Source organism: Oncorhynchus masou, chromosome 5 (assembly GCF_036934945.1).
Source record: "Oncorhynchus masou masou isolate Uvic2021 chromosome 5, UVic_Omas_1.1, whole genome shotgun sequence".
Classification (NCBI taxonomy): domain Eukaryota; kingdom Metazoa; phylum Chordata; class Actinopteri; order Salmoniformes; family Salmonidae; genus Oncorhynchus; species Oncorhynchus masou.
In genome coordinates this window covers 92,306,776-92,329,210 of record NC_088216.1, presented here as the reverse complement: position 1 = coordinate 92,329,210, position 22,435 = coordinate 92,306,776, and the positions used below count along the sequence as shown (strand labels likewise).

Sequence of the window (22,435 nt, the reverse complement as noted above, 5' to 3'; positions counted from 1 at the left end):
CTCAGAGCAGTCTCCAGATAGAAGATGCTTTATGACTCACGAAGAGTCTCCATCTAGAAGGTGCTTTATGACTCAGAGCAGTCTCCATCTAGAAGGTGCTTTATGACTCAGAGCAGTCTCCATCTAGAAGGTGCTTTATGACTCAGAGCAGTCTCCATCTAGAAGGTGCTTTATGACTCAGAGCAGTCTCCATCTAGAAGGTGCTTTATGACTCAGAGCAGTCTCCATCTCGAAGGTGCTTTGTGACTCAGAGCAGTCTCCATCTAGAATGTGCTTAATGACTCAGAGCAGTCTCCATCTAGAAGGTGCTTTGTGACTCAGAGCAGTCTCCATCTAGAAGGTGCTTTGTGACTCAGAGCAGTCTCCATCTAGAATGTGCTTTATGACTCAGAGAACAGTCTCCTACTAGAATGTGCTTTATGACTCAAGAGAAGTCTCCTACTAGAAGATGCTTTGTGACTCAGAGCAGTCTCCATCTAGAATGTGCTTTATGACTCAGAGCAGTCTCCATTTAGAAGGTGTTTTATGACTCAGAAGAGTCTACAACTAGAAGGTTCTTTATGACTCAGAAAATGGTCTTCAATAAGAAAGTGCTTTATGACTTAAAGAAGTCTCCCACTAGAAGATGTATGACTCAGAAGAGTCTACAACTAGAAGGTACTTTATGAATCATGAGAAGAGTCTCACTGTGTTTATTAAGCTCTGATGTCATATATAGCATGTTACTATAACACCACTGTGTTTATAATCTGCAATTTTGAGTAAAACACTTCACAGGATTGTAAGGATGTGAATTCACCTTAACAATGGATAGGTCTCACTCTCTCCAAGGACAGATGCATCACACACACACACACACACACGATAACCACATTGCTCCAGTATACAGTGCTTACCCTAGTAACTTCTTGTGTGTCATTGAAAAGGCAAACTTGTCTTTGTTGCCCGACAGTGGCGTTCTCTCAAACTTGTGCACTTCAGTTTCCATCTTCAATAAGGAATCTGGTTTACTGTTCTGTAATGGACATGAACAACAAAGATCACTTTATGTCATACACTGGCAGAAGGACAGACAACAAGGTGTAGAACAATGTGTAGAACAGGGTGTAGAACAATTTAACAGGACCATACAATTAAAGCATTACAACATTTCCTGTTAGAATATTTGAGGCCTGCTAAAATAATATACCGAATACTCACATCAGCAAAAAGGTTAATCAAATCAGAGTAAACGGAATCAAATCTGAATGATTGGAATATTTGGGCTCCGCCCCAGTGTTGATCCTGGTAAGGCTGATGAAGATGATCTACTATGAGGTGACCCTGATGAGGTGACCCTGATAAGATGGCCCTGACGAGGTGACCCTGACGAGGTGGCCCTGACGAGGTGGCCCTGATGAGGTGGCCCTGATAAGGTGACCCTGATAAGATGGCCCTGATGATATGACCCTGATGAGATAACCTTGATGAGATGACCCCGATGAGTATCGATCTACTCTGAAATGACCTTGGTATATATGTTTTCTGGTCTGTGATGACCTAAGCATACACTGAGTGTGCTAAACATTAGGAACACCTGCTCTTTCCATGACAGCCCGACCAGGTGAATCCATGTGAAATCTATAATTCCTTATTGATGTCACCTGTTCAATCCACTTCAATCAGTGTAGATGAAGGGGAGGAGACAGGTTAAAGAAGGATGTATAAGCCTTGAGACAATTGAGACATGGATTGCGTATGTGTGTGCCATTCAGAGGGAGAATGGGCAAGACAATATTTAAGTGCCTTTGAACAGGTTATGCTAGTAGGTGCCAGGTGCATCGGTTTGTGTCAAGAACTGCTACGCTGCTGGGATTTTCAACGCTCAACAGTTTCCAGTGTGTAACAAGAATGGTCCACCACCCAAAGGACATGCAGCCAACTTGACACAAATGTTACACTTTTTGAAGCTACGTTACAAAAAAATAGTTATCTATACATTCCAGAACACCATGTGAACAATGCTTGGCATTCTGCTCTGTTTTGGAAGAGAGCCAGCGAACACAATAAAGAAGAATTCTAAAACATCCTTAAAAGGACCACAAAAAGTAATAGCACTAATAATTACAGGAGTTTACTTCAGAGTCATTCAATTAAGGGAATTATGCCACATTATATCAGGCAATGTACAATCTGATGGGAGTCCACTTGACAAAAAAGTATCCATCTTTAGTTGCAACTTGGGTGTCATATTCTCCATTACATACACGTTTCAGTCCCTGAGTCGAGTGAATTAGATGGAAGCTGTGGTTTGTGCCAATTGACTGTAAACATTTTCTGTGAGATCACTAACACTAACAGTCCAACATAGTGCTCACGCTTTTGGAGCAAATTTCAATATCAAGAAAGTTGTTCTAAAGTATGAAATCTTCCCTTTCCAGGCAAACTCCCTCCAGGCAAACTCCCTCCACACTGGGCTGACTACTTTCACATATTCTCTCCGATGATTAATCTTCTATCACCACATTCATTTCTAGATCCCATTTTCCTTTGTGTTCAGATGTGGTCATCTCTAACCTTTTAGATAACTTAGCCACCTCTTTTTGGATGTTATTTCACCTTACTGTGGAAGGACCACCAGAGGGCAGGCTGGGCTCACAGATAGTAGCCCAACAAGGTAACCAAAGGCAATTAAGCACAGCTGACAGTACTAATGACATATTCTCTTTCCCCTACAAAAGAGAGTATGGAACCAGCAGATAGGGGGGAAAACTATCTCTGGAGGATGGCCACCAAGAGAGGGGAGCTATCCATTAAGAAGGTGATAAACCCATGACTTTTGTTGTAGTTTAAAGATAATTGTATTGTGTTCCTGTTTCATCTGGAGAAGATGTATGTTTTTTCCTTGGGAGATTTTCATTGATTATGTTGGAGTGTTTGTATTGACCAAATTACCTCAATAGAGAACTGTGTTCAATCAAGAAAACCTTCTCCTGACTCGTTTATTCCACCTTTCCACTTGTTTGACGCAAAATGACTTGGTTCTGCTCACATTGGTGGAGAATGCGGGCATTAGGTGGACGAGTGACAAGGATAAGTGAGTAAATCAAAATTCTTCTAGTAGACACAGAGGAACCATCCAAGAACGATGGACAACGTCCTACTACAACAGTTTATCACGGCACAGCAGACAACCATAGAACTCCTGCAACAACAGCTGAGCCGGCGAGAAGAAACCTAGAGTTAAGCCAAGAGCGGCTGCTCACACCATCTTACCTCGTCTCTCCAAGGAGGATGATATCGAGGCACCTTGGAAGAGTGGCCGCCCACAGAATGGGCGAGCATATTAGCCCCTCTTTTGACCGGGGTGGCCCAGGAAGCCTATTTTGACATGGATTCCCGCAAAGCTGCGGACGATCGGCGACTAAAAAACTGAGATCCTGTCCCAGTGCCAGCTGACTGTCAGAGAGAGAGCCGTAAAGTTCCATCAATGGACCTATACGGCTGACCAACCTGTCCGTGCCCAGATCTTCGCACTACTACGACTGACGAAACAGTGGCTGGAACCTGGAAAGGGAGTAGGACATGTAAGAGACCCTCGTAGTGGACAAGATATTGAGGGAATTACCCAGTGACTTAAAACCTATTGATGCTATGGGGGCGCTATTTCATTTTTGGATAAAAAGACGAGCCCGTTTTAAGCGCAATATTTTGTCACAAAAAGATGCTCGACTATGCATATAATTGATAGCTTTGGAAAGAAAACACTCTGACGTTTCCAGAACTGCAAAGATATTCTCTGTGGGTGCCCTAGAACGGGAGCTACAGGCAAAACCAAGATGAAACGGCATCCAGGAAACCAGCAGGATTTTTGAGGCTCCGTTTTCCATTGTCTCCTTATATGGCTGTGAATGCGAGAGGAATGAGCCTGCCCTTTCTGTCGTTTCCCCAAGGTGTCTGCAGCATTGTGATGTATTTGTAGGCATATCATTGGAAGATTGACCATAAGAGACTACATTTTCCAGGTGTCCGCCCGGTGTCCTCCGTCGAAATTGGTGCGTCTTTTTCAGCTGCTGTTATTTTTCCATGCGATTCTGAGGGGAAAGCAGGCTTCCACGACCTGCATATCAATGAAGAGATATGTGAAAAAAACAACTTGAGGATTGATTCTAAACAACGTTTGCCATGTTTCGGTCGATATTATGGAGTTAATTCGGAGAAAGTTTGACGTTTTGGTGACTGAATTTTCGGTTCGTTTCAGTAGCCAAATGTGATGTACAAAACGGAGCGATTTCTCCTACACAAAGATTCTTTCAGGAAAAACTGAACATTTGCTATGCAACTGAGAGTCTCCTCATTGAAAACATCCGAAGCTCTTCAAAGGTAAATGATTTTATTTATTTTGTTCTGGTTTTTGTGAAAATGTTCCGTGCTAAATGCTACTCAAAATGCTAAGCTAGCTTAGCATACTCTTACACAAATTAGTGATTTGCTATGGTTCAAAAGCATATTTTGAAAATCTGAGATGACAGTGTTGTTAAGAAAAGGCTAAGCTTGAGAGCAGGTGCATTAATTTCATTTTATTTGCGATTTTCAGAAATCGTTAACGTTGCGTTATGCTAATGAGCCTGAGGCTTTATTCACGATCCCGGATCCGGGGCGGGGAGTATCAAGAGGTTAAAGGGTTGTGGGTCAAGCCAACCCGTTGTCAGCCGACGACATAGCCCAGGCGGTGGAAATATATCGATCTACAGGGGAGTTGTTAAAAAGTGACAAGGAGGAACAGAAGGATTCTCCAAATCCCGTACCACAACTCACCCCGGCGCGTCCTCGCCAAAACGTCCAATCCCCCTTGAGGTGGGAGGAGTCAGCCACCACACAGCAGGGTCGGTGTTATAAATGTCAGTCTCCCGACCATTATGCCCCACAATGTCCTAGCAAAGACGAGTCCATGGTCCATCACTGCCCATCCCCACACCCCGGTTTGAGAGGGCAGGATCAACACTGTTGGTTAGCAGAGATAGCCCCAAAGATTCCGGTTCGAGTCGAAGGACAAGATGTGGTAGCCATTCTCGACTCGGGAAGTATGGTTACGTTAGTAGAGGAGCGGATGGTGACCTCCGCAACACTGCTACCAAACAAAGTAGCCGTATCCTGTATCCATTGAGACACCCACTATTACCCCACCATGAATCGGTCTATTCTCACCCCGAAAGGAAGGTGTACAGTCAGGGCAGGGAAAGTACCCAAGCGAAGAGTTATACACGACGCAGGAAGGAACGAGCAACCAGGCGCTAAGGGATATTTTGAAGCTCCATCCGAGGAGGGAACCTGGAAGGGATTCTCCTCGGTCACCACTAGCGGGGATGGGGAACAACCTCCACACCCCTCTACCGAGGTCTACCTGCCCCAGGAATTAAAGAGACAGTTCGGCATCTCGCAGCATAGAGACCCAGACCTAAGGGAGGCCATGAGGAAGGTGAAGATGATCGACGAGAGGAACGTCGATGGATCAGGTGAGCCCCCTCTTCCTTACTGTGCAATCAGGCGGGGTCTCTTATATTGGGTCGTGTAACAAAGGGGGGAAGACCAGGAATTACTAATGGTGCCTACACCATACAGGGATACAGTCCTACAGTTAGCCCATTCCCACGTCCTAGGAGGACACCTGGCACGGGACAAGACTATCGACAGAATCATGCAGAGATTCTATTGGCCCTGTGTCACCCGGGATGTTGCCAGGTATTGTAGGACGTGTGATCAACGTCAGCGTACAGCTCCACGGCCACACCTACGTAACCCTTTGATTCCTCTACCCATCATAGAGACCCCCTTTGAATGTACAGCTATGGTCGTCGTGGGACCCCTCCCAAACTCCGCCAGAGGACACGAGTCATCCTAGTGGCCGTAGATTACGCTACCAAGTTCCCAGAGGTCATACCCCTGCATAACATGTCGTCAAAGGGAGTTACCAAGGAATTGTTCATGATGCTCTCTCGGGTGGGCCTTCCCAAGACGATCTTAACTGATTAGGAAACCCCGTTCATGTCCCAGTTGATGAAGGACTTGTGTCGGTTATATCAGGTTCAACAGATACGTACAAGCATATTCCACCCTCAAACAGACGGGTTGTGTGAACACTTGAACAAAACGATTAAAAGCATGTTGAGAAGAGTGGTGTCCCGAGATGGGAAAAACTGGGACATGCTTCTCCCAAACTTAATGTTTGCCCTGCGAGAAGTACCCCAGGCATTCACTGGATTCTCTCCGTTTCAATTGCTCTATGGCAGACCCTGTCGAGGGATCCTCGTCTTAATTGTCCCTAGAATTTCTAAGCAAACAGCTGGAGGCAGGGCTTTCTCCTATAGAGCTCCATTTTTATGGAACGGTCTGCCTACCCATGTCAGAGACGCAAACTCGGTCTCAACCTTTAAGTCTTTACTGAAGACTCATCTCTTCAGTGGGTCATATGATTGAGTGTAGTCTGGCCCAGGAGTGGGAAGGTGAACGGAAAGGCTCTGGAGCAACGAACCACCCTTGCTGTCTCTGCCTGGCCGGTTCCCCTCTTTCCACTGGGATTCTCTGCCTCTAACCCTATTACAGGGGCTGAGTCACTGGCTTGCTGGGGCTCTCTCATGCCGTCCCTGGAGGGGGTGCGTCACCTGAGTGGGTTGATTCACTGATGTGGTCATCCTGTCTGGGTTGGCGCCCCCCCTTGGGTTGTGCCGTGGCGGAGATCTTTGCGGGCTATACTCAGCTTTGTCTCAGGATGGTAAGTTGGTGGTTGAAGATATCCCTCCAGTGGTGTGGGGGCTGTGCTTTGGCAAAGTGGGTGGGGTTATATCCTTCCTGTTTGGCCCTGTCCGGGGGTGTCCTCGGGTGGGGCCACAGTGTCTCCTGACCCCTCCTGTCTCAGCCTCCAGTATTTATGCTGCAGTAGTTTATGTGTCGGGGGCTGGGGTCAGTTTGTTATATCTGGAGTACTTCTCCTGTCCAATTCGGTGTCCTGTGTGAATCTAAGTGTGCGTTCTCTAATTCTCTCCTTCTCTCTCTCGGAGGACCTGAGCCCTAGGACCATGCCCCAGGACTACCTGACATGATGACTCCTTGCTGTCCCCAGTCCACCTGGCCGTGCTGCTGCTCCAGTTTCAACTGACCTGAGCCCTAGGACCATGCCCCAGGACTACTTGACATGATGACTCCTTGCTGTCCCCAGTCCACCTGGCCGTGCTGCTGCTCCAGTTTCAACTGTTCTGCCTTATTATTATTCGACCATGCTGGTCATTTATGAACATTTGAACATCTTGGCCATGTTCTGTTATAATCTCTACCCGGCACAGCCAGAAGAGGACTGGCCACCCCACATAGCCTGGTTCCTCTCTAGGTTTCTTCCTAGGTTTTGGCTTTTCTAGGGAGTTTTTCCTAGCCACCGTGCTTCTACACCTGCATTGCTTGCTGTTTGGGGTTTTAGGCTGGGTTTCTGTACAGCACTTTGAGATATCAGCTGATGTACGAAGGGCTATATAAATAAATTTGATTTGATTTGATTTAGCCAAGAAGACCTGGGAGACCCAACCATGCCCCTTTCGATCCACAATAGAACACGTTACCCTGATGAGAGACCGCCTGTCGGCAGTGTGGCCCATAGTAAAAGAGCATATGGAGAAGGCACAAAGGACCCAAGGCCGGGCCTATGATAAGTATGCGACACCCGTGAGTTCACCGTGGGAGAGAAAGTGATGGTGCTCGTTGCCAAGGCCGAACACCGCTTGCTGGCACAGTGGAGGGGCCCCTACGAGGTAATGAAAAGGGTCTCACCGGTCAATTACCTCATCAAGCAACCTGACAGGAGGAAGAAAATCCAACTCTATCACATAAACCTGTTTAAGACGTACCATGGAAGAGAGGAGGTGGCTTTGATGGCCCTGGAGGGCAAAGGAAAAGAGGAGGCTCTACCACAGGTGCGCCGGGGTCAAACTCTCCTACCGGAGCAGTCAAGACACCTAGACAAGCTGATTATGAACTTTGGTCGGGTATTCCCTCCATTCCCAGGACAAACAGATCCCGTCCCTCGGTTATCTCTGGTACTACCTACTGGGTCGGCGGTTTGCATTAGTTACTGACCATGCGCACCTCACGTGGATGGCTGGTAAGAGAAACAATTACAGAATAGCCAGATGGTTTCTGGCTTTACAACCGTTCTCTTTCCATGTCATCCACAGAGCCGGATCCAAGAATGTGAGACAAGATAACCAGAGGCAATTAAGCACAGCTGACGGTACTAATGACATTCTCTTTCCCCTATAAGAGAGAGAATGGAACCAGCAGATAGTTTTCCCCCTATCTCTGGAGGATGGCCACCAAGAGAGGGGAGCTATCCATTAAGAAGGTGATAAACCCATGACTTTTGTTGTAGTTTAAAGATAATCCTATTGTGTTCCTGTTTCATCTAGAGAAGATGTATGTTTTTTCCTTGGGAGATTTTCATTGATTATGTTGGAGTGTTTGTATTGACCAAATTCCCTCAATAGAGAACTGTGTTCAATCAAGAAAACCTTCTCCTGACTCGTTTATTCCCTTTTCTGCCCATCTTCTAAAGCCTCTGTCCATTATGGATAGCTTAAGGTCGGCATCGCTAGTCATTTTCATGGCCCTTGAGAGCGAAGTTGGCATTTCCTGTTTTTCTTACACTCTGAAGGTATGGACAGCAGTATCTTATCCATTCATTCTTCCATCTAACTTTCTTCCAATGCAATTGGCCTAAAAGGAAGCGGTATATTTCTGGACATGAATGTTGCTCAATTTGTATAGACCCAAAATCTTGTTTAATCCAAGCCACCAAAGCTTAATTGCGTGGCCCAAAATATATATTTTAATTGGGTAAGCCCAGGCCATCTTTATCTTTGGGTAAAAATAGAACTTTGCGTCTCACTCTAGGTCTCTTGAATTTAGAAAGAAGCTTATCCAACATCTTCAATGTAGACACAGGGACTCGAATGGGTAATGCATGAAATAGAAAGAGCAATCTGGGTAATACAGTGGGGCAAAAAGTATTTAGTCAGCCACCAATTGTGCAAGTTCTCACTTAAATTACAGGCCTCATCTTTTTATCATACATAGGTACACTTCAACTATGACAGACAAAATGAAAAAAAAAAATCCAGAAAATCACGTTTTTTAATGAATTTATTTGCAAATTATGGTGGAAAATAAGTATTTGGTCAATAACAAAAGTTTCTCAATACATACATATACCCTTTGTTGGCAATGACAGAGGTCAAACGTTTTCTGTAAGTCTTCAAGGTTTTCACACACTGTTGCTGGTATTTTGGCCCATTCCTCCATGCAAATCTCCTCTAGAGCGATGATGTTTTGGTGCTGTTGCTGGGCAACACGGACTTTCAAGTCCCTCCAAATATTTTCTATGGGGTTGAGATCTGGAGACTGGCTAGGCCACTCCAGGACCTTGAGCTGATTTTCCGATAGCATCTTACCTGCATTGCTCTGTAGTATCGAAAGTTGTTAAATGTAACGTTCACAAGTATTATTACTAAAAGAAGCTTTCATATCAAACCCGACGTCCCGAGTCATTACTTTGAAGTTAGCAAATCTAAAATTTGGTGCCGAAACCCGGGAGATGCGCTGCGACGAAGAAGTGGTTGAAATGGCTGAGGAGGAACGTCGGCATGAAGCAGAAAGAATGAGACGAAAGCGGAGTACCATTCGAGGCGCAACAATGCGGATTTTGAATCAGATTGACGTGGAAATAGCCCAGTCAAATCCGGCTACCGATCACTTGAGTACATTGTTGGAATTGTTATCAACTAAGGAGGACAGTTTGTTTGAACTCGATTGTGGAACTGAATAGTTAACGCCATTGGACGGATTGGAGGCAGAGATTGCATGCACGGAGGATTACAAAGAACGCATTATCATGCTGAAGAGCCGTGCACAAAGAGTGATAACGAAGTAACAGGACGTCAATCCACTACCAGCCTGGGTGAGTGACGCTAACTCAAACAGATCACAGAGACAATCAGTAAGGCTACCAAAGTTGATTATTTGCGAAATTCTATGGAGATGTCAGTATGAGGCAGGAGTTTTGGAGCCAGTATGAGACTGCTATTCACAACAATGATTCACTGTGTAATAAAGAGAAGTTTATCTACCTGAAAACAAATCTCACTGGACCAGCTGCAAAGGCAGTAGCAGGACTAATGTTAACAGACAGTAACTATGATGATGCAATCGCTCTACTCGAGCAGATTTGGAAGGAAAGACCTTGTGATTAGTGCTCATATGTCAAAGCTGCTGAATCTCACATCTGTGAATAAATCCTCTGATCTAAATGCATTGAGGCAGCTATATGATGAATGTGAAATTCAGATTAGGAGCTTGGAATCACTGGGTGTAGTGTCAAACCTATGGAAGCCTACTATGCCCAATCTTACTACAGATGATTCCAGAGGACATAGCTCGACTATAGTCATCAGAGGGGAGTAGATGATGAATGGAAAGTGTCTGAGATTATCAGTTTCCTACAGAAAGAGGTTCAGAGCAGAGAGAGAGCGCTACAAATGACAAGAACAATGCAACCAACAGAAAGAGAGCAAACCATGGAACAAGTCATGCTTCTCCAATGAAATGAAAACAAAAAGACCCAACATGCCCTCTGCTGCAGCACTGCATACAGCCAGCCAGAAGGAACAACACTGTCTATTCTGTGACAGTGCAGACCACAAATCAGAAAACTGCACTGACTACAATATTGCTACACGCAAAGAGAAACTAAAGAAAATGGGAAGATGCTTTGTATGCTTAGGACAGAGACACACAGCAAAATTCTGTAAAGTCAAAGATGTGTCATGTGGAAGCAGACATCACATTGCGGTGTGTACAAGTAAGAGGAGTGAGGTGCAAACCCCTACTGTTTCTGTAGATGCTGTTGTTTCCACAGTTATTCCCCATTCAGTGAAGATGAAACCAGATGGACAGAACACTGTGTTGCTACAAACGGCAAAGGCATGGGTAGAAGGCCCATCGGGCAGGAAGATAGCTCGTTGCTTACTAGATGGAGGCAGTCAGAGAAGCTTCATACATGAAAACCTTGTGAAGGGCTTGAAGCTACCAGTAATCAGACGAGGCACTCACTCGTCACACGTTTGGCTCCTCTGCCCCAGCAACGTCCCAACGCAACACAGTGAAAGTCATCTTGGAGAATGTCTGGGACAAACAGCAGAGAATAGAGAGAGGCAATTGAAACCCCACAAGTGTGCACAGCTGTGATGAAGGTTCCCGGTGAACAGATTCAGCATGAGCTCAGTAGAAAGGGACTGCAGCTCGCAGACTTTCCAGGAGATGACAATGATCCTGAACTCTCTGTCCTGATAGGAGCAGACACTACTGACAGATAGTATCAGGCAGAGTGGAGCGACTGACGGAGACGCTAGTTGCTTTAGAGAGCACCTTTGGATGGTTGGTGCAAGGACCCGTGTCCATGTCAAGTGTCGCCGAGGCAACCTGCATGTTCATCTCACTTGATGAAGACACACTAGTCTCCAAGCAACTGCATGCATTCTGTGAGCTTGAGTCTCTGGGTATTCTAAGCGAGAAAACACAGAACCCAGAGGAAAACGAGGCTCTACAAAGGTTCAAGGAAACCACCACCTTCAAAGATGGGTGATACCATGTGGAGTTGCCATGGAAACGAGAAATGCCAGAACTCCAAGACAAATATAGAATCGCCAAGAAACGGTTTGAAGGTCTGAAGAAAAGACTGAAGAAGGATGTGACGTTGTACAGCAGATACAATGAAGTAGTAGAAGAGGACGTGCCCAAGGACAACGCATCAAGTGCAGACAACGTAAAATACTACTTACCTCACCATGCAGTACTCCGAGAAGATAAGGTGACAACAAAACTAACTGAGTGGTGTTTGATGCCTCGTCCCATGAAGATGACTGTCTACTCACAGGACCGAACCTGAATCCGGATCTGCTCAAGTTCAGACTACATGAAATCGCATTCATGGCAGACATCAAGAAAGCTTTCCTGCAGATATCCCTAGCAGAGAGAGACAGAGACGCCATGAGATTTCTATGGCTCACAGGGCCCACTAAGGGGAGAAAATGAAGAGGAGCTGCGTGTGCTGAGGATGAAAAGAGTGGTATTTGGAACTTCCCCAAGTCCATTTTTGCTGGCAGCTACAATCAGGAAGCACCTGAAACAATATGAAACAGAACAACCAGAAGTTGTAGAGATACTGAGAGAGTCACTCTACGTAGATGACTTCATTGCAAGTTCACGCAATGTTGAAGAGGCTTACCTTGTGACAACAACTGCAAAGCGAATGCTGTTGATTGCAGGCACGGACCTCTGCAAATGGATGACCAATTCTCCTGAATTGAAAACAAAATGGGAGGAGAGTACGACAACTGACCACCCGTTGACGCTAGAAACACAAGGATTAGTGCTGAAGGTTTTAGGTTTAGTATGGAGGCCGGAAACGGATGACTTTGTGTTTGACCTCAGGCCGTTACTGAGCATTCTAAAGCAAAAGGAAACACAAAGAGAAGTGTTCTGCAGTCGTCTGCACGTATCTTCGACCCTCTTGGTTTCTTAACTCCCTTCACCATCAGGATCAAGTGCATGTTCCAGGAAATGTGGGAGAGGGGACTCAGCTGGGACGAAGAATTACCACCTGATCTGACACGAGAATGGCAACAGTGGTGTTCCGAACTACCCCAGTTACACCAGCTCACCATACCAAGGTGGTACAGAACAGACATGCGGCCACAGAATAACCCTGAAACTACACGTGTTCTGTGATGCAAGTGAAAGGGCTTACAGTGCAGCAGCTTACTTTCAAGGTGAGTCACAAGACAGGGAAACAACAAGTCTAGTTGCATCCAAGTCCAGGGTAGCCCCACTTAAGAAAAGGATGCTGCCTCGCCTGGAGCTCATGGGAGCTGTGATTGGAGCGAGACGAGCAAACATCTTGATGACCACACTGAAAATGGAAGAAAAACAGCATTTACACTGGGTGCGTTCTGAGCCCTCTCCTGTACTCCCTGTTCACCCCTCATTTACTCAATCTGGTTCTCTGTAACTGGCCGTGTCATTTACTCAATCTGGTTCTCTGTAACTGGCCGTGTCATTTACTCAATCTGGTTCTCTCTAACTGGCCGTGTCATTTACTCAATCTGGTTCTCTCTAACTGGCCGTGTCATTTACTCAATCTGGTTCTCTGTAACTGGCCGTGTCATTAAGGCCCCCTCTTCCTCTGAAAATTTAGTGAGATTTAAGTTAAACAAAAGGGTTCACATTTTTTATTGTTTATGGTTTTGATCTTTAATCGTAAAGGTCTTGATAACATCAAGCTTACAATATTTAAAGTTCTTCTCCATTCCTAGATTTATCTTGAGATATATTGGACTGTGGTCTGATAAAGTTACAGGTTCAAAGCGAATTTCCCTATTTTATGTTGGAAGGATTACCTATATGTGAGAATGCTGTTCATCGACTACAGCTCGGCATTTAACACCATAACACCATAGCACCCTCCAAGCTCGTCATCAAGCTCGAGACCCTGGGTCTCGACCCCGCCCTGTGCAACTGTGTACTGGACTTCCTGACGGGCCACCCCCAGGTGGTGAGGGTAGGCAACAACATCTCCACCCCGCTGATCCTCAACACTGGGGCCCCACAAGGGTGCGTTCTGAGCCCTCTCCTGTACTCCCTGTTCACCCACGACTGCGTGGCCACGCACGCCCAACTCAATCATCAAGTTTGCGGACGACACAACAGTGGTAGGCTTGATTACCAACAACGACGAGACGGCCTACAGGGAGGAGGTGAGGGCCCTCGGAGTGTGGTGTCAGGAAAATAACCTCACACTCAACGTCAACAAAACTAAGGAGATGATTGTGGACTTCAGGAAACAGCAGAGGGAACACCCCCTATCCACATCGATGGAACAGTAGTGGAGAGGGTAGTAGGTTTTAAGTTCCTCGGCATACACATCACAGACAAACTGAATTGGTCCACTCACACAGACAGCATCATGAAGAAGGCGCAGCAGCGCCTCTTCAACCTCAGGAGGGTGAAGAAATTCGGCTTGTCACCAAAAGCACTCACAAACTTCTACAGATGCACAATCGAGAGCATCCTGGCGGACTGTATCACCGCCTGGTACGGCAACTGCTCCGCCCAAAACCGTAAGGCTCTCCAGAGGGTAGTGAGGTCTGCACAACGCATCATCGGGGGCAAACTACCTGCCCTCCAGGACACCTACACCACCCGATGTTACAGGAAGGCCATAAAGATCATCAAGGACAACACCCACTGACTGTTCACCCCGCTATCATCCAGAAGGCGAGGTCAGTACAGGTGCATCAAAGCTGGGACCGAGAGACTGAAAAACAGCTTCTATCTCAAGGCCATCAGACTGTTAAACAGCAACCACTAACATTGAGTGGCTGCTGCCAACACACTGACTCAACTCCAGCCACTTTAATAATGGGAATTGATGGGAAATTATGTATTACATAAGGATGCAGTAGATGATATAGAGTACAGTATATACGTATACATATGAGATGAATAATGTAGGGTATGTAAACATTATATTAGGTAGCATTGTTTAAAGTGGCTAGTGATATATTTTATAACCAGGACATTAGATTCTAGTTCATTCATCATGGCAACCAGGACTTCAGATTCAAGATCATTCATCATGGCAGCCAGGGATTTAGATTCAAGATCATTCATCATGACAGCCAGGGCTTTAGATTCTAGATCATTATGACAGCAAGGGTTTAAGATTCTAGATAATTCAACATGGCAGCCATTGCTTTAGATTCTAGTTCATTCATCATGACAGCCAGGGCTTTAGATTCTAGATCATTTATCATGGCAACCAGGACTTTAGATTATAGATCATTATGACAGCAAGGGTTTAAGATTCTAGATAATTCAACATGGCAGCCAGGGCTTTAGATTCTAGATCATTCATCATGACAGACAGGGCTTTAGATTCTAGTTCATTCATCATGACAGCCAGGGCTTTAGATTCTAGATCATTTATCATGGCAACCAGGACTTTAGATTCTAGATAATTTATCATGGCAACCAGGACTTTAGATTCAAGATCATTCATCATGGTCACCAGGTCCCTGCCAACAATAACAGTTGTGATATCTTTTGAAGAACACTGGGTTGTCTTTATTTGGTACATACAGGTTCAGAAACGTTTTCTACTGGCCCCATCACATATCTACCCTGATCATCCCTCAACACTTTATCATTGGCAAAGCACACCAATCTATTCAACGAGATTAGAAGCTCAAAACAGTTCAGCCTGTTGGCGGGGCCCAGGTTCTAGAAGCTCAAAACAGTTCAGCCTGTTTGTTTAGCTGATCTATAGTGAGTTAAATACATTTTTCTGTTGGACCTCAGCATCTCAGCTTTAATTGAACAGAACCACTTACATACTTGTTTTAAAAAGCTTGAATCTGCTTTCTCTTTCTGTTGAAGAATCATTATCATGTCTACATTGGTGTTTTTAAAGCATGCCTAGACAGCCTCGACTCAAACTATTCTGAAACGTACATTATATTAACCTTTCATATTCTGTATGTTATATTAGCCGTTACTATTCTCCATCTTACCTAAATTAACTTCTTTATATTTTTGGTCTGCAGCTTCCCTTATATTTACAACTCTAAATGTTCTGTTCCTTACCCAACTGAAACTGTTCTGTACCTTACCCAACTGAAACTGTTCTGTACCTTACCCGACTGAAACTGTTCTGTACCTTACCTAGCTGAAACTGTTCTGTACCTTACCTAGCTGAAACTGTTCTGTACCTTACCCGACTGAAACTGTTCTGTACCTTACCTAGCTGAAACTGTTCTGTTCCTTACCTAGCTGAAACTGTTCTGTACCTTACCCAACTGAAACTGTTCTGTACCTTACCTAGCTGAAACTGTTCTGTACCTTACCCGACTGAAACTGTTCTGTACCTTACCCGACTGAAACTGTTCTGTACCTTACCCGACTGAAACTGTTCTGTACCTTACCCGACTGAAACTGTTCTGTACCTTACCTAGCTGAAACTGTTCTGTACCTTACCTAGCTGAAACTGTTCTGTACCTTACCCGACTGAAACTGTTCTGTACCTTACCTAGCTGAAACTGTTCTGTACCTTACCCGACTGAAACTGTTCTGTACCTTACCCGACTGAAACTGTTCTGTTCCTTACCCGACTGAAACTGTTCTGTACCTTACCCGACTGAAACTGTTCTGTACCTTACCCGACTGAAACTGTTCTGTTCCTTACCCGACTGAAACTGTTCTGTTCCTTACCCGACTGAAACTGTACTGTACTGTTCCTTACCTAACTGAAACTGTTCTGTACCTTACCTAACTGAAACTGTACTGTTACTTACCTAACTGAAAATGTTCCTTGCCTAACTGAAACTGTTCTGTTCCTTACCTAACTGAAACTGTTCCTTACCTAACTGAAACTGTTATGTTCCTTACCTAACTGAAACTGTTCCATACCTAACTGAAACTGTTCAGTTCCTTACCTAACTGAAACTGTTCTGTTCCTAACTGAAACTGTTCTGTTCCTAACTGAAACTGTTCTGTTCCTAACTGAAACTGTTCTGTTCCTTACATAACTGAAACTGTTCCTTACCTAACTGAAACTGTTCCTTACCTAACTGAAACTGTTCTGTACCTTACCTAACTGAAACTGTTCTGTACCTTACCTAACTGAAACTGTTCCTTACCTAACTGAAACTGTTCCTTACCTGACTGAAACTGTTCCTTACCTAACTGAAACTGTTCCTTACCAAACTGAAACTGTTCTGTACCTTACCTAGCTCAAACTGTTCTGCACCTTACCTAACTGAAACTGTTCCGTACCTAACTGAAACTGTTCCGTACCTAACTGAAACTGTTCCTTGCCTAAATGAAACTGTTCCTTGCCTAACTGAAACTGTTCCTTGCCTAACTGAAACTGTTCCTTGTCTAACTGAAACTGTTCCTTGTCTAACTGAAACTGTTCTGTTCCATGCCTCACTGAAACTGTTCTGTTCCTTGCATAACTGAAACTGTTCTGTACCTTACCCGACTGAAACTGTTCTGTACCTTACCCGACTGAAACTGTTCTGTACCTTACCCGACTGAAACTGTTCTGTACCTTACCCGACTGAAACTGTTCTGTACCTTACCCGACTGAAACTGTTCTGTTCCTTACACAACTTAAACTGTTCTGTTCCTTACCCGACTGAAACTGTTCTGTTCCTTACCCGACTGAAACTGTTCTGTACCTTACCCGACTGAAACTGTACTGTTCCTTAACTAAATGAAACTGTACTGTTCCTTAACTAAATGAAACTGTTCTGTTCCTTACCTAACTGAAACTGTTCTGTACTGTACCTTACCTAACTGAAACTGTTCTGTACTGTACCTCACCTAACTGAAACTGTTATGTTCCTTACCTAACTGAAACTGTTATGTTCCTTACCTAACTGAAACTGTTATGTTCCTTACCTAACTGAAACTGTTCCTTGCCTAACTGAAACTGTTCCTTGCCTAACTGAAACTGTTCCTTGCCTAACTGAAACTGTTCATTGCCTAACTGAAACTGTTCCTTGCCTAACTGAAACTGTTCATTGCCTAACTGAAACTGTCCCTTGCCTAACTGAAACTGTTCCTTGCCTAACTGAAACTGTTCCTTACCTAACTGAAACTGTTCCGTTCCTTGCCTAACAAACTGTTCCTTACCTAACTGAAACTGTTCCTTACCTAACTGAAACTGTTCCTTACCTAACTGAAACTGTTCTGTTCCTTACCTAACTGAAACTGTTCCTTGCCTAACTGAAACTGTACCTTACCTAACTGAAACTGTACCTTACCTAACTGAAACTGTTATGTTCCTTACCTAACTGAAACTGTTATGTTCCTTACATAACTGAAACTGTTCCTTACCTAACTGAAACTGTTCTGTACCTTACCTAACTGAAACTGTTCCTTACCTAACTGAAACTGTTCTGTACCTTACCTAACTGAAACTGTTATGTTCCTTACATAACTGAAACTGTTCTGTACCTTACCTAACTGAAACTGTTCCTTGTCTAACTGAAACTGTTCCTTGCCTAACTGAAACTGTTCCTTACCTAACTGAAACTGTTCCTTACCTAACTGAAACCGTTCCTTACCTAACTGAAACTGTTCCGTTCCTTGCCTAACTGAAACTGTTCCTTACCTAACTGAAACTGTTCCTTGCCTAACTGAAACAGTTCCTTGTCTAACTGAAACTGTTCCTTGCCTAACTGAAACTGTTCCTTACCTGACTGAAACTGTTCCTTACCTGACTGAAACTGTTCCTTGCCTAACTGAAACTGTTCCTTGTCTAACTGAAACTGTTCCTTGTCTAACTGAAACTGTTCATTGCCTAACTGAAACTGTTCCTTGACTAACTGAAACTGTTCATTGCCTAACTGAAACTGTCCCTTACCTAACTGAAACTGTTCCTTGCCTAACTGAAACTGTCCCTTACCTAACTGAAACTGTTCCTTGCCTAACTGAAGCTGTACCTTACCTAACTGAAACTGTACCTTACCTAACTGAAACTGTTATGTTCCTTACCTAACTGAAACTGTTATGTTCCTTACATAACTGAAACTGTTATGTTCCTTACATAACTGAAACTGTTCCTTACATAACTGAAACTGTTCCTTACCTAACTGAAACTGTTCTGTACCTTACCTAACTGAAACTGTTCCTTACCTAACTGAAACTGTTATGTTCCTTACATAACTGAAACTGTTCCTTACCTAACTGAAACTGTTCTGTACCTTACCTAACTGAAACTGTTCCTTGCCTAACTGAAACTGTTCCTTGCCTAACTGAAACTGTTCATTGTCTAACTGAAACTGTTCCTTACCTAACTGAAACTGTTCCTTACCTAACTGAAACTGTTCCTTACCTAACTGAAACTGTTCCGTTCCTTGCCTAACTGAAACTGTTCCTTACCTAACTGAAACTGTTCCCTGCCTAACTGAAACTGTTCCTTACCTGACTGAAACTGTTCCTTGCCTAACTGAAACTGTTCCTTACCTGACTGAAACTGTTCCTTACCTAACTGAAACTGTTCCTTATCTAGCTGAAACTGTTCCGTTCCTTATCTAACTGAAACTGTTCCTTGTCTAACTGAAACTGTTCCTTGCCTAACTGAAACTGTTCCTTACCTGACTGAAACTGTTCCTTGCCTAACTGAAACTGTTCCTTACCTAACTGAAACTGTTCCTTATCTAACTGAAACTGTTCCGTTCCTTACCTGACTGAAACTGTTTCTTACCTAACTGAAACTGTTCCGTTCCTTGCCTAACTGAAACTGTTCCTTACCTAACTGAAACTGTTCCTTGCCTAACTGAAACTGTTCCTTGCCTAACTGGAACTGTTCCTTACCTAACTGAACCTGTTATGTTCCTTACCTAACTGAAACTGTTATGTACCTTACCTAACTGAAACTGTTCCTTACCTAACTGAAACTGTTCCTTACCTAACTGTTCTGTACCTTACCTAAATGAAACTGTTCCTTACCTAACTGAAACTGTTCCTTGCCTAACTGAAACTGTTCCTTACCTAACTGAAACTGTTCCTTACCTAACTGAAACTGTTCTGTTCCTTGCCTAACTGAAACTGTTCCTTGCCTAACTGGAACTGTTCCTTTCCTAACTGAACCTGTTATGTTCCTTACCTAACTGAAACTGTTATGTACCTTACCTAACTGAAACTGTTCCTTACCTAACTGAAACTGTTCTGTTACTTGCCTAACTGAAACTGTTCCTTACCTAACTGAAACTGTTCTGTTCCTTGCCTAACTGAAACTGTTCCTTACCTAACTGAAACTGTTCTGTACCTTACCTAACAGAAACTGTTCCTTGCCTAACTGAAACTGTTCCTTACCTAACTGAAACTGTTCCTTACCTAACTGAAACTGTTCCTTGCCTAACTGAAACTGTTCCTTGCCTAACTGAAACTGTTCCTTGCCTAACTGAAACTGTTCCTTACCTAACTGAAACTGTTCTGTACCTTGCCTAACTGAAACTGTTCCGTACCTTGTCTAACTGAAACTGTTCCTTACCTAACTGAAACTGTTCTGTACCCTACCTAACTGAAACGGTTCCTTACCTAACTGAAACTGTTCCTTACCTAACTGAAACTGTTATGTTCCTTACCTAACTGAAACTGTTATGTTCCTTACCTAACTGAAACTGTTCCTTACCTAACTGAAACTGTTCATTGCCTAACTGAAACTGTTCCTTACCTAACTGAAACTTTTATGTTCCTTTCCTAACTGAAACTGTTATGTTCCTTTCCTAACTGAAACTGTTCCTTGCCTAACTGAAGCTGTTCCTTGCTTTACTGAAACTGTTCCTTACCTGACTGAAACTGTTCCTTGCCTAACTGAAACTGTTCCTTACCTAACTGAAACTGTTCCTTACCTAACTGAAACTGTTCCTTGCCTAACTGAAGCTGTTCCTTGCTTTACTGAAACTGTTCCTTACCTGACTGAAACTGTTCCTTGCCTAACTGAAACTGTTCCTTACCTAACTGAAACTGTTCCTTACCTAACTGGAACTGTACCTTGCCTAACTGAAACTGTACCTTACCTAACTGGAACTGTACCTTACCTAACTGGAACTGTTCCTTACCTAACTGAAACTGTTCCTTACCCAACAGAAACGGTTCCTTGCCCAACTGAAACTGTTCCTTACCCAACTGAAACTGTTCCTTACCCAGCTGAAACTTTTCCTTGCACAACTGAAACTGTTCCTTACCCAACTGAAACTGTTCCTTTCCCGACTGAAACTGTTCCTTGCCTACCTGAAACTGTTCTGTTCCTTGCCTACCTGAAACTGTTCTGTTCCTTGCCTACCTGAAACTGTTCTGTTCCTTACCTAACTGAAACTGTTCTGTACCCTACCTAACTGAAACGGTTCCTTACCCAACTGAAACTGTTCCTTGCCTATCTGAAACTTTTATGTTCCTTGCCTACCTGAAACTGTTCTGTTCCTTACCTAACTGAAACTGTTCTGTTCCTTACCTAACTGAAACTGTTTTGTTCCTTACCTAACTGAAACTGTTCCTTACCTAACTGAAACTGTTCTGTACCTTACCCAGCTGAAACTGTTCTGTACTGTACCTTACCTAGCTGAAACTGTTTTGTACTGTTCCTTACCTAACTGAAACTGTACCTTACCTAACTGAAACTGTACCTTACCTAACTGAAACTGTACCTTACCTAACTGAAACTGTTCTGTTCCTTGCCTAACTGAAATTGTTCTGTACCTTACCTAACTGGAACTGTTCTGTTCCTTGCCTAACTGAAACTGTTCCTTACCTAACTAAAACTGTTCTGTTCCTTACCTAACTGAAACTGTACCTTACCTAACTGAAACTGTTCTGTTCCTTGCCTAACTGAAACTGTTCCTTACCCAACTGAAACTGTCCCTTACCCAACTGAAACTGTTCCTTACCCAACTGAAACTGTTCCTTACCCAACTGAAACTGTTCCTTACCCAACTGAAACTGTTCCTTACCCAACTGAAACTGTTCCTTACCCAACTGGAACTGTTCCTTGCCTACCTGAAACTGTTCTGTTCCTTGCCTACCTGAAACTGTTCTGTTCCTTGCCTACCTGAAACTGTTCTGTACCTTACCTAACTGAAACTGAAACTGTTCCTTACCCAACTGAAACTGTCCCTTACCCAACTGAAACTGTTCCTTACCCAACTGAAACTGTTCCTTACCCAACTGAAACTGTTCCTTACCCAACTGAAACTGTTCCTTGCCTACCTGAAACTGTTCCTTGCCTACCTGAAACTGAAACTGTTCCTTGCCTACCTGAAACTGTTCTGTTCCTTGCCTACCTGAAACTGTTCTGTTCCTTGCCTACCTGAAACTGTTCTGTTCCTTGCCTACCTGAAACTGTTCTGTTCCTTGCCTACCTGAAACTGTTCTGTTCCTTGCCTACCTGAAACTGTTCTGTTCCTTACCTAACTGAAACTGTTCCTTGCCTAGCTGAAACTGTTCTGTACTGTACCTTACCTAGCTGAAACTGTTCTGTACTGTACCTTACCTAGCTGAAACTGTTCTGTACCTTACCTAGCTGAAACTGTTCTGTACCTTACCCGACTGAAACTGTTCTGTACCTTACCCGGCTGAAACTGTTCTGTACCTTACCCGGCTGAAACTGTTCTGTACCTTACCCGGCTGAAACTGTTCTGTACCTTACCCGGCTGAAACTGTTCTGTACCTTACCTAGCTGAAACTGTTCTGTACCTTACACGACTGAAACTGTTCTGTACCTTACCCGACTGAAACTGTTCTGTACCTTACCCAACTGAAACTGTTCTGTACCTTACCCGACTGAAACTGT

The 22,435-nt window shown here is 44.0% G+C and overlaps 1 protein-coding gene across 1 annotated transcript in view; it reads right to left on the bottom strand.

The window, feature by feature from the left end:
- Nucleotides 1-22,435, bottom strand: part of LOC135540448 (lysine-specific demethylase phf2-like) — a 226,971-nt gene that overhangs the window by 68,731 nt on the left and 135,805 nt on the right. The window contains exon 15 of the mRNA XM_064967078.1: nucleotides 897-1,015. Within this exon, the coding sequence (XP_064823150.1) occupies nucleotides 897-1,015 (119 nt within the window). The remainder of the gene's footprint in view (nucleotides 1-896; nucleotides 1,016-22,435) is intronic.